General features: G+C 36.2%; 2 protein-coding genes across 8 annotated transcripts in view; one reads left to right on the top strand and one right to left on the bottom strand.

The window, feature by feature from the left end:
- LOC135221001 (glutamate dehydrogenase, mitochondrial-like) overlaps positions 1-12,177 on the top strand; it is a 452,434-nt gene that overhangs the window by 276,253 nt on the left and 164,004 nt on the right. The gene's annotated exons all lie outside the window — the stretch shown is intronic.
- LOC135221000 (RUN and FYVE domain-containing protein 2-like) overlaps positions 1-12,177 on the bottom strand; it is a 115,362-nt gene that overhangs the window by 50,668 nt on the left and 52,517 nt on the right. For 5 of the 7 annotated variants that reach the window (XM_064258708.1, XM_064258709.1, XM_064258707.1 and 2 more), the window contains exons 8-9: positions 8,847-8,921; positions 8,332-8,592 (exon numbers count right to left, since the gene is read on the bottom strand). In XM_064258708.1, the coding sequence (XP_064114778.1) occupies positions 8,332-8,592; positions 8,847-8,921 (336 nt within the window). The remainder of the gene's footprint in view (positions 1-8,331; positions 8,593-8,846; positions 8,922-12,177) is intronic. The other 2 variants (XM_064258711.1, XM_064258710.1) reach the window with 1 other exon arrangement.

The raw sequence follows: 12,177 nt of genomic DNA on the forward strand, positions 1-12,177 counted from the left end.
GTCACGAAGTTCCTAGTTCAGTCGATGACCAGCTTTCACCTCGTATACGCATGAGTTGCCAGATGCCACAGATTCCTTGCTTTACAATCTTTGATTGTTTTTTCACTGGTTTCCAGCTGGTGCTAGAAGATTATTCTATTGTTAAGACCGAAGGTTTGCTCTGTGTATGAACAAAGTGTATTTACTTGGCATATCCTCAACCCTGCATACAAGGATGATGTATCATTGAAGATGTAGGACCTCTTATCTCCTCAATTTGAAATAGTTACCGATGAAGCTGGTCAAGGAATTATTTGATGAGCCAACATTTATAGTAATCAGAGTAGTAATAACAAACCTGGGTGGGTTAATTTCTGAGGAACCTTCAACTACAGCCAAGCTCATCCATACTCTCCCCACTTCTTCAAGCAAACCTAGGCAGCACCGGACTACACCTATTCCCTCAAAAAGTTGTATCCTGCTAATTGGCCAAATTTCCAGCTTTTGGAGGATGGAGATGATGATGTCATAGTCCATCCATGGTCAATTCTTCTCTTAATGATGGCTAGTCTTCAGATATTCTGGAGACCGTGGCATGAGATAAGAGATAGAGATGTGGTTAGTGCACATGGACAGTGCTGGTTACAGACTCCCTTTCTTATTTCTGGAAAAAAATTTACTCCCTGCATCATACCAAAAGACATACAGAGGCAACCCCATTAGTTTCAAAGACTTGAACTACAAAGTGAAGCTGATGACAGACAGGGACAAATGGATTGCAAGGTTTTAGTCATATGTTTTGTGATGGAGATATAGAAGGCTGGCACCTGATCACCAACAGAAGTAGTCAGTGAGGCAGCCAATCAAGAACTCCATATGTATTTTCATATCTGGATATGTCCATCATTATGATATTTCAATTTCATGCTCTGCTTTTGCCTAAAAATAGCTCTCATCAAGCATTCAATCATATGTTGGGCCTGCAAATAAACGAAGAAGTCAGACTTGGTTTCATACACAAAGACCAGGTATCTGGGTAATGGAGATCAACACAGCAGTATCTCTCCTTCAGGAGACAGGGTCATGAGACTTATGTACCCAGATTTGAGCACCAGCCAAGTACTACAGCCAAGCTTTAGCAGTACTATATGATGAGACATTTTCTCACCAAATAGAAACTTGTTACCCATAGCTACTTTAGGATGAGTTCCATTGCACTGCAGCTCTCAAATTTTGTTTGGTTGTGACTGCCCCAAATGCTAAACCTATCATAGTCTCTGAGTAGGTGCTACTAGATCTCTGACAGTGGAAGAGCTTAGTAATTTTTAAAAAGGAGAACTTCCATTTCCGTGTGAGCCAGAAGACCTGTTTATGGAAGCACAGATAAACAATTAGGAGGTACACCCCTTGTTCAGCAAGCAATAGAAAACTAGTAGGAAGGATTTTGCAACAAAATAGCTAGTCCCAAAAGAGCTACTTCTAAAATAGCTAATGTGCCATAAGAGCTAGTGGAACAAAATAGCTAGTTTTAAATCAGCATTTATATTTGTAGTACATACGTAGTAACTGGCAAATCCAACCTAATCGAAGATGTGTGTTTTAGTTTGACAATAGTCGTCTTATGATTTGAATTTCATTTTGGTTGTGCTTGCTTATTCATCTTGGTTGTAATTATTTCAATTATACAACCCTTCAACATGAAGGTAATAAAGTACAACCCTTTGAAGGTAATAGTAGTCACAAAAAAGAAATGATCGCACGACATAAATGATAAATTTACATATATGAAGAATACAACCAATAGGGAAATGCAAAATTGGAGATGCATTTTCAAAGGCTGTAAAGAATCAGCTACAACTGCAGCTGATTACAGAGATAATACTGATGTCATTTTAGCTCAAAAGAATTCACATGCACCTGATATGCCACAGGAAAAAGCTAATTTTGCCTTATGTATGCTAAGAGAAGAATCTTACTGTTCACCTGCACCTCCACAAACAATCATTGTTAACACTACCCAAAATATTGATTCTGAAATGGCATCTTGTATGCCAAATAGAAATGCACTTAGGAAAAGCATCCAAAGAAAAAAGACAAGACAAAATTGAAGCTTACTTTCCCAAAATCAATATCAATCTTAGAAATCAATTTACCTGAAGATTTTAAAACAATCACACTAGGGAAGAATAAAAAAACTTTTTACTTTATGATGATACCAATGATTTCCATAAAATACTAATATATTCGCAAGTAAAACCATGCTACACCAACTTGCAACTGCTACACACTGGATGTGTGACAGTACATTAAAAATAGTTCCACTATGATTTTATTAATAACAATATAAATTTAAAGCCAAACAATTCCTACATATTTTGAGAAACCTACTATGGGTGCTTTCAAATTAGTTTTTGAAAATATAGAGATACGTATAAGGATGTTTCTTTCATCTTTCACAAGCAATTTGGAGGAAAATTCAAAGTAACTGGTCTAACAAATAGTTATGTAACTGATGCTAACTCTCGCCTTTAATGTAAATTGCCTGCTGCATTAGCATTCCTACCCCCCAAAAATATATGCAGGGATTTGAAGGAGTGCTGGAAACACTGGAGGATCTTCAAATGGGGCAAGAAATTGAAGAACTATAGTACTGTTATTTTGAAGATACATACATGGGAAGATGCCAAAGAACAGGAAGAAGAAAGGATCCTTTATTTTCTTCAATAATTTGCAGTGTTGAACAAGGTTAACTACATATTTTTCAGGTGCAGGTTGACCACAGGTAAAAAAGCCAAAGAAAATAATAAATAAAGTGTTAAAATCTAGCTCTTATGTAACACTAGCTCTTATGGCGCACTACCTCTTATGGCGCACTTGCTTTTTTAGAACTAGCTATTTAGGGACTAGCTCTTTTGGGCTTCATCTGGAAGGCAGTAGCACAACTTCCAGGAACTGAGGACTGCACCCTTGGCTCTCCAAACATTTTTGTATCAATAAAAGGAATAAGTTTTGGTGGTAATGATAACTTCAAAACCACATCCCACCTCAGAGACCAAGAAGGAACAAGATCTAAACCACTGTCAAGTAGTGATGGCAATCTTTATGTAGGCTGAGGCCAAGTGTTGAAATCATCAACGGTCATGATTAAGAAGGCAAAATAACATTGCAGATGGCCTCAGCAGAGAAAAATATGGCAATGCCATCAGAGAAGTCACTATTTGGAAGTCTTCAAGGTTCTATTGTGACATTGGGGCATACCCCAAAGGAAATTTCCTTGATGAGCCTGAACCTTATCTGCAGCTTATTGCCCAGCACAGCCAGAACCAGTGGCCAGGAGGCTGGATTTCATGATGCAACCAAGGAAGAGCATGGAGGCTTGCATCCTCAAGAGACATCAGAGAATGAGATTTTTTTCGCAGGTTACTGTTGTAGCCATCATCATCCATTCATGCTGATCCTCAAGCCTCAGCCTTCACCACCCCAAGAGAAGGATGAGATTTTATTGGTGGTTTGATGAGGACATCAATTGAGACTATTCTATTCCCATGACTGTAGATTTTCCTTGAGTATTTATAACTCCACACAAAAAGCTTTAAATTCCTGTAATCAAGTTACACGGTAGTCCTCTCACTAATGCTGGAATTCAAAGGTATTCATATGATGGCCTTGAGGGATCTGAGACTGCTCTTTCACTACTTTGAAAGGAGCTACCTCACAGATTGCTTCAACTTCATAAGTGGGACCTTCTCAGTTCTCAAAAATCTTACCAGACCAGGATGCCTTAAAAATAACTTCAAGACTGTTTTTTTTTTACTTAACCATAAAAATTCCCTTCTTGCTAGTCTCCTCCTTGTCAAAGCAGATCTGTGACCTGCATGCTATGAAGGCAGAGTTACTTATATCAAAGGTATGTCTTTTGCTCCTGGTTCCTCACTGTTCCTGTTTACTGACTGCTCTGTGGTAAAGCCATCTTCATCTTCTTTACATCATTATCTCTCCTACATATGGTTCTTAGGTAATTTTCCTTTATATTATAATTTTTAACTTCATCATGCCATCTGACTCCTAGTAATCTTTTTAAAGCTTTATCTTCAAATTAAATAAAATCTTTCAGATATGGTTTCATTGTCAAACCATAATTCTAGTCAGTAGAGCAATAGATAATTCTTACATTCAATTTTGATCTGTTTAATTACCATCATTCTCAATGTTTGATTTCCCTTTTTAGCCTTTTATGAAGTTTCACCTCAGGAGAACATGTGCCTGATATTATTTCTAAATTAATATGAATACTTAGTCATTAATAAAAATAGTTACCTACATTTTTTAAGTTTTAGTTCACAAAAGACCTGTGGAACTCTGTGCTTCACTAGGTTTTGCCAACATCTTTGTCTCAGCTCTCAGCCTCACTAACATGTTTGTTTCACATATTAGTTTTTGCAGTTCCTGGATCTTTAGCATGATACAGCTGTAAAATCTTGAATTCAATCATGAACCAAAACATAAAGCTCCTAGTGCTACTGAAAGTGATCCTGAGAGACCATAGAAAGTGCTAGATTTTCTCGCATTGTGGACTCATCCTTTGCAATTGCCCACCACTGCAGCTTTAATGGGTCAACACTGGGGTGCATCCATATGCACCAGTTAAGTAGCAACTGACACAGCTGTACAAGCTGGTGAAAAAATACTGCATCATCTATAAAACACTTTGTCTTTCTGTAGAAATGACTACTTTTCTGTTGGTGTAGGACAGAAATAAAAAGGCATCCCAACAGATCCAAACTGATTTGTGAAAAAGCCCGCTTGTTATAAGAATCTGCAAGGAGAGTAAAAAAACTTGAGCTCTAGCTTTGCAAACTTCAAAGCCAACAAGGGCTAGTCTGGTAATTTCAGCTGGAGGTTTGGACAGCAAAATGTAAAGATTACAATAGAAGCAGTTTTTGTTAACCAAGAAGCAGCTGGACTATCAAGATACTGACAGAGCAAGAACATTTACTAGCGTAGGAAACCAATACCAACGAAAACCACTCTGCCCTATTAAAAAAAAATTCCACAAGTCAAGTATCTAGTCTTAACAAGACAGGTTGAGGCTGCTGCTTTGCACTTAACCCACTGGGTTTGTGATCAAGGTAGCCTTGATTTGTAAGTTGCTATTCCAAGAGCCTAAATGGAAGAAAGATGAATTCCTAATCCAAGAGCCTAAATGGAAGAAAGATGAATTCCAACCGCCAGTCTTTAGGATGCATAACTAGAAAGCATGGACTACCAGCTAACACTTTTTTGAAAGTGGTTTCAACAGTAAAGAACTGCCTTTTAAGGTCTCCTTGATTCTGGACAATGCCTCTGGCCATCCAGAATAACAAGAAGGCATCAAATTTATCTACTTGCCCTAACATGTTAATCCCACCTCTAAATAACAAGGTAGGCAGTCCCCAGTTATCAGCTGAGGTTCCATTCTAGGAGGGATGCTGATAAGCAAAAACCACCATTAACCGAAACTCGGCTATTTATGGCGCTTATGGCGCCAAGTTTCGGTTAATGGCACCGACATCCGGTTAATAGCACCTGAGTTAGGTATTTTATGGTGCCATAACTCTATTATTGGCATCTTATGGTGTTGACAACCGAAACTTGGCCCGTTATGGTGCTAGACAAGCGTCATAAAACCGGATTACCATTAACCGAGTCTGCCGATAACTGGGGACTGCCTGTAATAAGAAGTTTAAGGCCCATTACCCTCAGCGCTCTATGAAGAGAATTGTTCAGGTTGTGCAAGATGATAGTTCCTCATTGGACGAGTTGCCAACACAAAATTAGGGAAATTTACTTCTGGTGATAGAAATTCATTTCTCGATGTGGTTCGGATCCCACAATAAGCTGTAGGTCCCGTTGCTAAGTAACCAATTGGTTCCTAGCCACGTGAAAATATCTAATCCTTCAGGTCAGCCCTAGGAGAGCTGTTAATCAGCTCAGTGGTCTAGAAAAACTGAGATATACTTAATGTGGAAGATGATTGATAATCCCAATAATGAAAATGTAAATTTGGACAATTTATACAACATATGCCATGAATATCTTAAAAAAAACCCTGAAAGCTATCAAGCTGAAGCATTAAAGTCACGCTAGAGAAAGCACTACCCACAATGTGTCTATGACTTCACTGGATATACAACAGAACTTACTAGGAAATAACAAAGGAAACTGAGACAATGGCAAAGGAAGGGGGGTTTAGAATTTGAATATATGGATCTCAGGGAAACTCAATATTTAATTGAACCACCACACTGTTAGCAGAAAGCAAGTTGATGGAGCTGACCTAAGCACAAGATGAAGACGAAGCAATAATAGAAAACTAGTATAAATCTGACAATATCATAGAGGGATTGCATCACCTCACCATTGTCATGGTGTATTTCTATGACAGTGTATGGACTTTTAATGATACATGGCAGATGAAGTAACTGCACCATATAATTCAGCTTTTGAAGACATGAAAAAGCAGAACCCATTACAACACATAAATCAATTTGCCCAGGAATAAAAGTGAAAAACGTTCAACAAATAAAAATGTATTGCCCAAAAATCACAAACAAAAATGCAGCCCCTTTTTCCATCCCTCCACATCTACCAACCCTGTCATCACAGAGGTTTCAAGACCACCCAACCCTCCTCCTGTATGTATTTATTGATGAAGAGAGTAAAAATCCTGATGGTCCACCTCTACTTCTGTAATAAATAATAATGCTATACAGTAAGATTTGGATCAGTGTTTGTGTTGGCTTAATCATTTTCATTATCATCAACATTCAAGATTACAGTGTCAGTGTGAACTTCAAGTGGAAGTAAATACACATTAGCATATCCTTATACTTCAGGTTGTATTTTATATTACAGTAAAACTTTCACAATGGGGTGATGTTTTGTGAATTCAATAAATTATTGTATGTATATATTGTAGTATCATATTACAGGTACAGTATATACTTATATATCTCTCTCTCTCTCTCTCTCTCTCTCCTCTCTCTCTCTCTCTTCTCTCTCTCTCTCTCTCTCTCTCTCTCTCTCCTCTCTCTCTATTGTTAATACTATTGTACTAGTACATATGCTGTATATAGTATTAAGTGTATGTACAGTGGACCCCCTGTATTCACGTTCTCTGGATTCGCGGACTGACACATTTGCGGATTTCTCTCGGGAATATTTCCCCGCATGATTCACGGAAAATGCGCATATTCGCTGTATTTTTCTATGAGAAATATCCACAAATTCCTGGTTTTTGTGATAAAACTATTAAAAAACCAAGTATATAAAAATTTTTAGCGGGGTTTTCTTGAGTTTTAACTAACAAAATAGGCTGTTTCAGCATTTTCATAGGGGTTCCAACTATTTGCAGGGGGTCTGGTATGCATTCCCCACAAATATGGGGGGACCACTGTACTGCAATACAGTGGAACCCCCGGATTTGCGGGAGGATGCATTCCAGAACCCCCCCCAACGAATAGCTAGAAACCACAAATACTTAGAACCCCTATAAAAATGCTAAAATCTGCTTATGTATTTTGTTAGTTCAAACTCAAGAAAAAAAAACCCAAAAATGCTTATAGTACCAGTTTTTTTTTTAAATAGTTTTATCACAAAGTGTATTTAATTATGAAACTGATATGAAAATACAGTAATTTGTGAATATTTCTTATAGAAACATACCATGAATATGCAAATTTCCCACGAATAATGGGTACATACGGTATATAGAGAAATCTGCAAATATGTGAGTCAGCGAATCTCGAGAATGCAAATACGAGGGATCCACGGTACACTGTACTGTAGTACTGTTATGTATTCCAAAAAGTAGATAATTTGGCAAATAATGAACTATATGTTAAATTATGGTACAGTTCATGGTTATCATTAAACTGTACAGTTTCAGAACTAATGAGTTTGGTGGGTCAAAGATTATTTGTGGATTTTCAATTTTCCCGAGGGTCTAGCACCCCTAAACTTCAAACAAATTTGATAGACAACTAAATGTATATGTATGATGAGATATGTACGTATACGTAAATTGGCGAAATTTTCCCAAATTGTTTGTCAAGTGCACACAATCAAGTTAGTTTGATGCAATCTACTTTCAAACAATTTACACTTTGTTTCTTTGTTATGTTTTCGTGATACTGGAACATGCTACACCTGAATACCAACAGTAAGCTAACTAATATAAAGTAAAGTATTTTCTTCTATGATAGCAATCAGCATTTTCTTGCCCTCCTACCAAATACCTAAATATAGTCCACTAACCAGTTACCTGTCAGAGGTAAATATAAAACAGAAACTGAAAAAGGAAAAGTAACTTACCTGCAATTTCCTATACATTTCCAAGTTAATGACTTTAATATCATCAAGCTGGCGACGTAATGATATAATTGTGTCTTGCTTTTCATGTATATCCTTTTCCAGTAGCTTAGCTGCCATTTCACTTTCTGCTTTCATTTGTATTTGAAGTTCTAATTCTCTCTCTACCTGTTTGCGATGGGCACTTTCTTCCTCTAACTGCCTTTTCAAGTCCTGCATTTCTTCTTCACAGCCAATGACACTTATTCGGTTTGCTCTCATAGCCTAGCAAAATGGAGAAGACACCATATGACATGATTAAGAAAAACCTTCTACTGAACAGATATATAGAAATGCAGTATACTACTATCTATATGACCCAATTATGCCTAAAGCTAGTAAATCTCACTGCAATCCTAAATCACAAGAAATGCTAAATAAAAGCAATACAATGTGCAAAGAAAATAAAAGGTGTTAAAAGAAGATGAGAAAAGACAGTGCAATCATTTGGTGAGAACAATGTTAATTAAATACAGTACCGTAAACTCTTTACCAGTGGAACCTTTTGAATAGGAAGGCGACATTACATGGTCAAATGTGCGACGAGGACTCCACTTTGAAACAAAACAAATACAAAAGTTAGAGCTAACTTGCCCAAATGATCACAAGGATAGAAGTGTCTTGATGGAAACAAATATGACAGCACATACAGCATATCAGAAAGCTCATAGCCACAAACAAGGACACCTAAAGGATGCAATACTTTCTTGGAGCATAAATATAACAAGGCCAATCTCTCACTAGTGGAGACAGTTCATACAAGAAATATCAAACTTGGCTGCTTCAATAAAGAAAAAAATCTTTTGAGCTCAAAAAACACAATCCACAAAACATCAACGCCTTATTCTCTCCTTATATTCTCTTTTTAGTTCTTTCCAGATCTTTCAAGATATGTACTAATTTAAATCCTACTTCTGTAACATTACTTTTGTTGAGGTTACATAATCTAACTCTCTTACTCATCAGTATATGCTTCTAAACTTCAATCCATTCTAGAAATGCCAATTTTCCATGAAGGCATGAAGATCTTGTGAATATCACAAAGTCTACATGTAATTTGGCAATCTATATCTAATTGGATACATTTCTGCTTCTTAGTCAATGATATTCTGTCCCTTCCAAATTTCCCAAATGAATGCAAAACAGTTACCAAATTGAGAGATAAAATAAATTCAAAACATGCACTGCTACCAGTTATATTCTACAGAAAGTATAAAAAATTAAATTCATAGCCATTTCCTGTTAAACTAACAAAACTTACAAAACTTTAAAAGAAAGTTTTGATGTCTCACAATATACAAAACATTTTCTGTACAAATGCTTTTGGCATTACAGACAGTCATATACCCAAGAGCTAAAGTGAAAAATGTAGCTCTGTAGTTAAAAAAGCATTCACCCATGTCTCCATTGTTAGTTTACAGATTTGAAGATGAACCTCTTCAGCATATAGTATAGCTTCTTCACAGTAACGAGAACAAGCCCTCCTTTCTTTAACAAAATGAAATACATTGTTTACTAAGAAAAAAATACATTCAATTTTCTTCTTTCAAACTACTCATAACATCAAAAAAATTCAAATAAAAATGATACTTAAATGAAAAGGATTGCCCACCATCACCCTCATCAAATCTACAAGTTCCATAAAGAAACTAGCTCCCACCAGACATCTGTTTTAAGGAAACAATTTTTTTTCAATCAAATGTACAACTTATGCTGTACCATACTCTAGGTCTTCGTTCCCCAATTAAAAAATTATCTACAGAGTGAATTACAATAGAATACAACACAATAGAATATTAAATTTAGACCAGAGGCCAAGTTCTGGGACCTATAAGGTCATTCAGTTTTGAAATGGAAATTGACAGCAAAAAGGTTTGAAAGGCTTAACAGGAGAACAGGATGAAAACCTGGCAGTTGTACTATAAATCAATTGTTAGGAGAGGACGGAAAGCAAGATAGAAGAAAGAGAATAGGAATGGAGGTACAGTAAAAGGAATGAAAGGAGTTGCAGCTGAAGGGACATTGCAAAGAACCATAAATAAATGTGGTGCACTAACAGCACTAACACCACCACCCCAAAACGAGGGCCGAATGAATTAATCAAAATTTATGCTATAAAGCTAAGCACTGGGACAGTTTCAGCCATTCACTGATAAAGAAAGCAAAAAGAAGAATTAATCATAATATATAAAGCTAAGCACTGGCACAGTTTCAGCCATTCATTTCTCAAGATAGCAAAAACAGGAAGATGGTCAAATGAAGTAACCCTGAAATTATATGACATATGTACAAGTATTTAAAAAAAATCCCCATAGTTGCAGTTAGAGATTATAGAGGCTGTACAGCAATATGTAAGAAAGTGGGAATGGAGGTAAAGTAAGAGACATAAAAGGGGCAATGTCTACTGTGCACCATGTGAGGTGAACTGATGGCATCTGTTTCATAGCAAATGGCCAAATCCCAATCTACTTTGGAAGGATCATGCTGCTAAAAATCCCTGAATTGACTGATTGCAAGAGGATCCATCTGAGAACTCCTGGGATTGAGATAATGTAACCAAAGGCTCTAAAGATACAAGTAATCACATCTTTAAGGATGAATCCCTAAGAATCATATCAAACTAAGGAGTTGTAACCGTAACAATAAACAATACCTAAATATAGGAGAGAACCATATATACTCAATAACATGTAAAGCAAAAAGTTCCTAAAAGCTTTGTCCTGAGGAATGACATAATGAATGGAGACAGAAGGAAGAGGTGATGAAGAAAATGAGGGCCAATCCTCAACTGAAGTAGGCTATACATATCCCACTGCTACTAAAAGTTGCAATTAATCAAAATCATGCTTAACAAGTGTCAAATCCCTAAGTCAGGTTCAGAATGATTGGCACCTTCACATCTGCCTGAGGGTTTTTGTTTTAGGTATCATGGCAGATGTAAGGACCTGAAAATCTTAGAAAAACCATACAGAAGTTACAAACTTATGGGTTAACCAATCAGATCAATCTTTCACACGATTCACTTTCAGATTGTGGAATTCTTACCCATTCAATTATTTCTCAAATCTTTCCACCTTCAGCTTTTAAAGATGTAGGTCTACCACTATTAAAGGGTAGATTTATATTATCCTGCCTTCTTGCAAGATGAAGCATCTTTAGGGGAGCAATGATTTTTACTTGATTTGAGTACATTGCAAAAAAAAAGGAGCAAAATAAAATAACAAATGAACCAACACTCATGGTACAGTGGAGAAGTTATCTGGGTTCACGATAAAACTACTAAGTAATACTGTAGTAAAATATACTTAATACAAAAAGATGACTGGAAAAAATATACTAAGTACTGTACTTAAAAAAATTTACTAACCTCTGAATATTAAGAGATGTGTATGCTTCAACAATTATAAACCACAGTTCCATTGATAGATGGTAATACAGTAAGGCAGTGAGTTTTACAAAGGCATTTAAAGATTTCATAATATTTTATCTTATTTTCCAAAATTGTCCAATATTTACATAAGTAATTTCCTATAACAATTTATATACTGTAAAGAAAGTACCTTCCACAATAAAAATGGATCTCAGCTTATGAAATGTATGCATTCCATGAGTATCTACTTAGCCACATTGCCTAAAGAACATGAAAAAATAAATATAAAAATACATACAATACTGAAAAATTATTCAGAACTACAGAGCCATAAAGTGCACTTCTTTCTCTTACTCTGATTTTCTTCCAAGCCTAAACAGTAATACATACTGTACTACCAAAAAAATTTCAACATATCATTGGGAACTAAAAAATGACAA

The sequence above is a fragment of the Macrobrachium nipponense genome, chromosome 2, assembly GCF_015104395.2.
Source record: "Macrobrachium nipponense isolate FS-2020 chromosome 2, ASM1510439v2, whole genome shotgun sequence".
NCBI lineage: Eukaryota > Metazoa > Arthropoda > Malacostraca > Decapoda > Palaemonidae > Macrobrachium > Macrobrachium nipponense.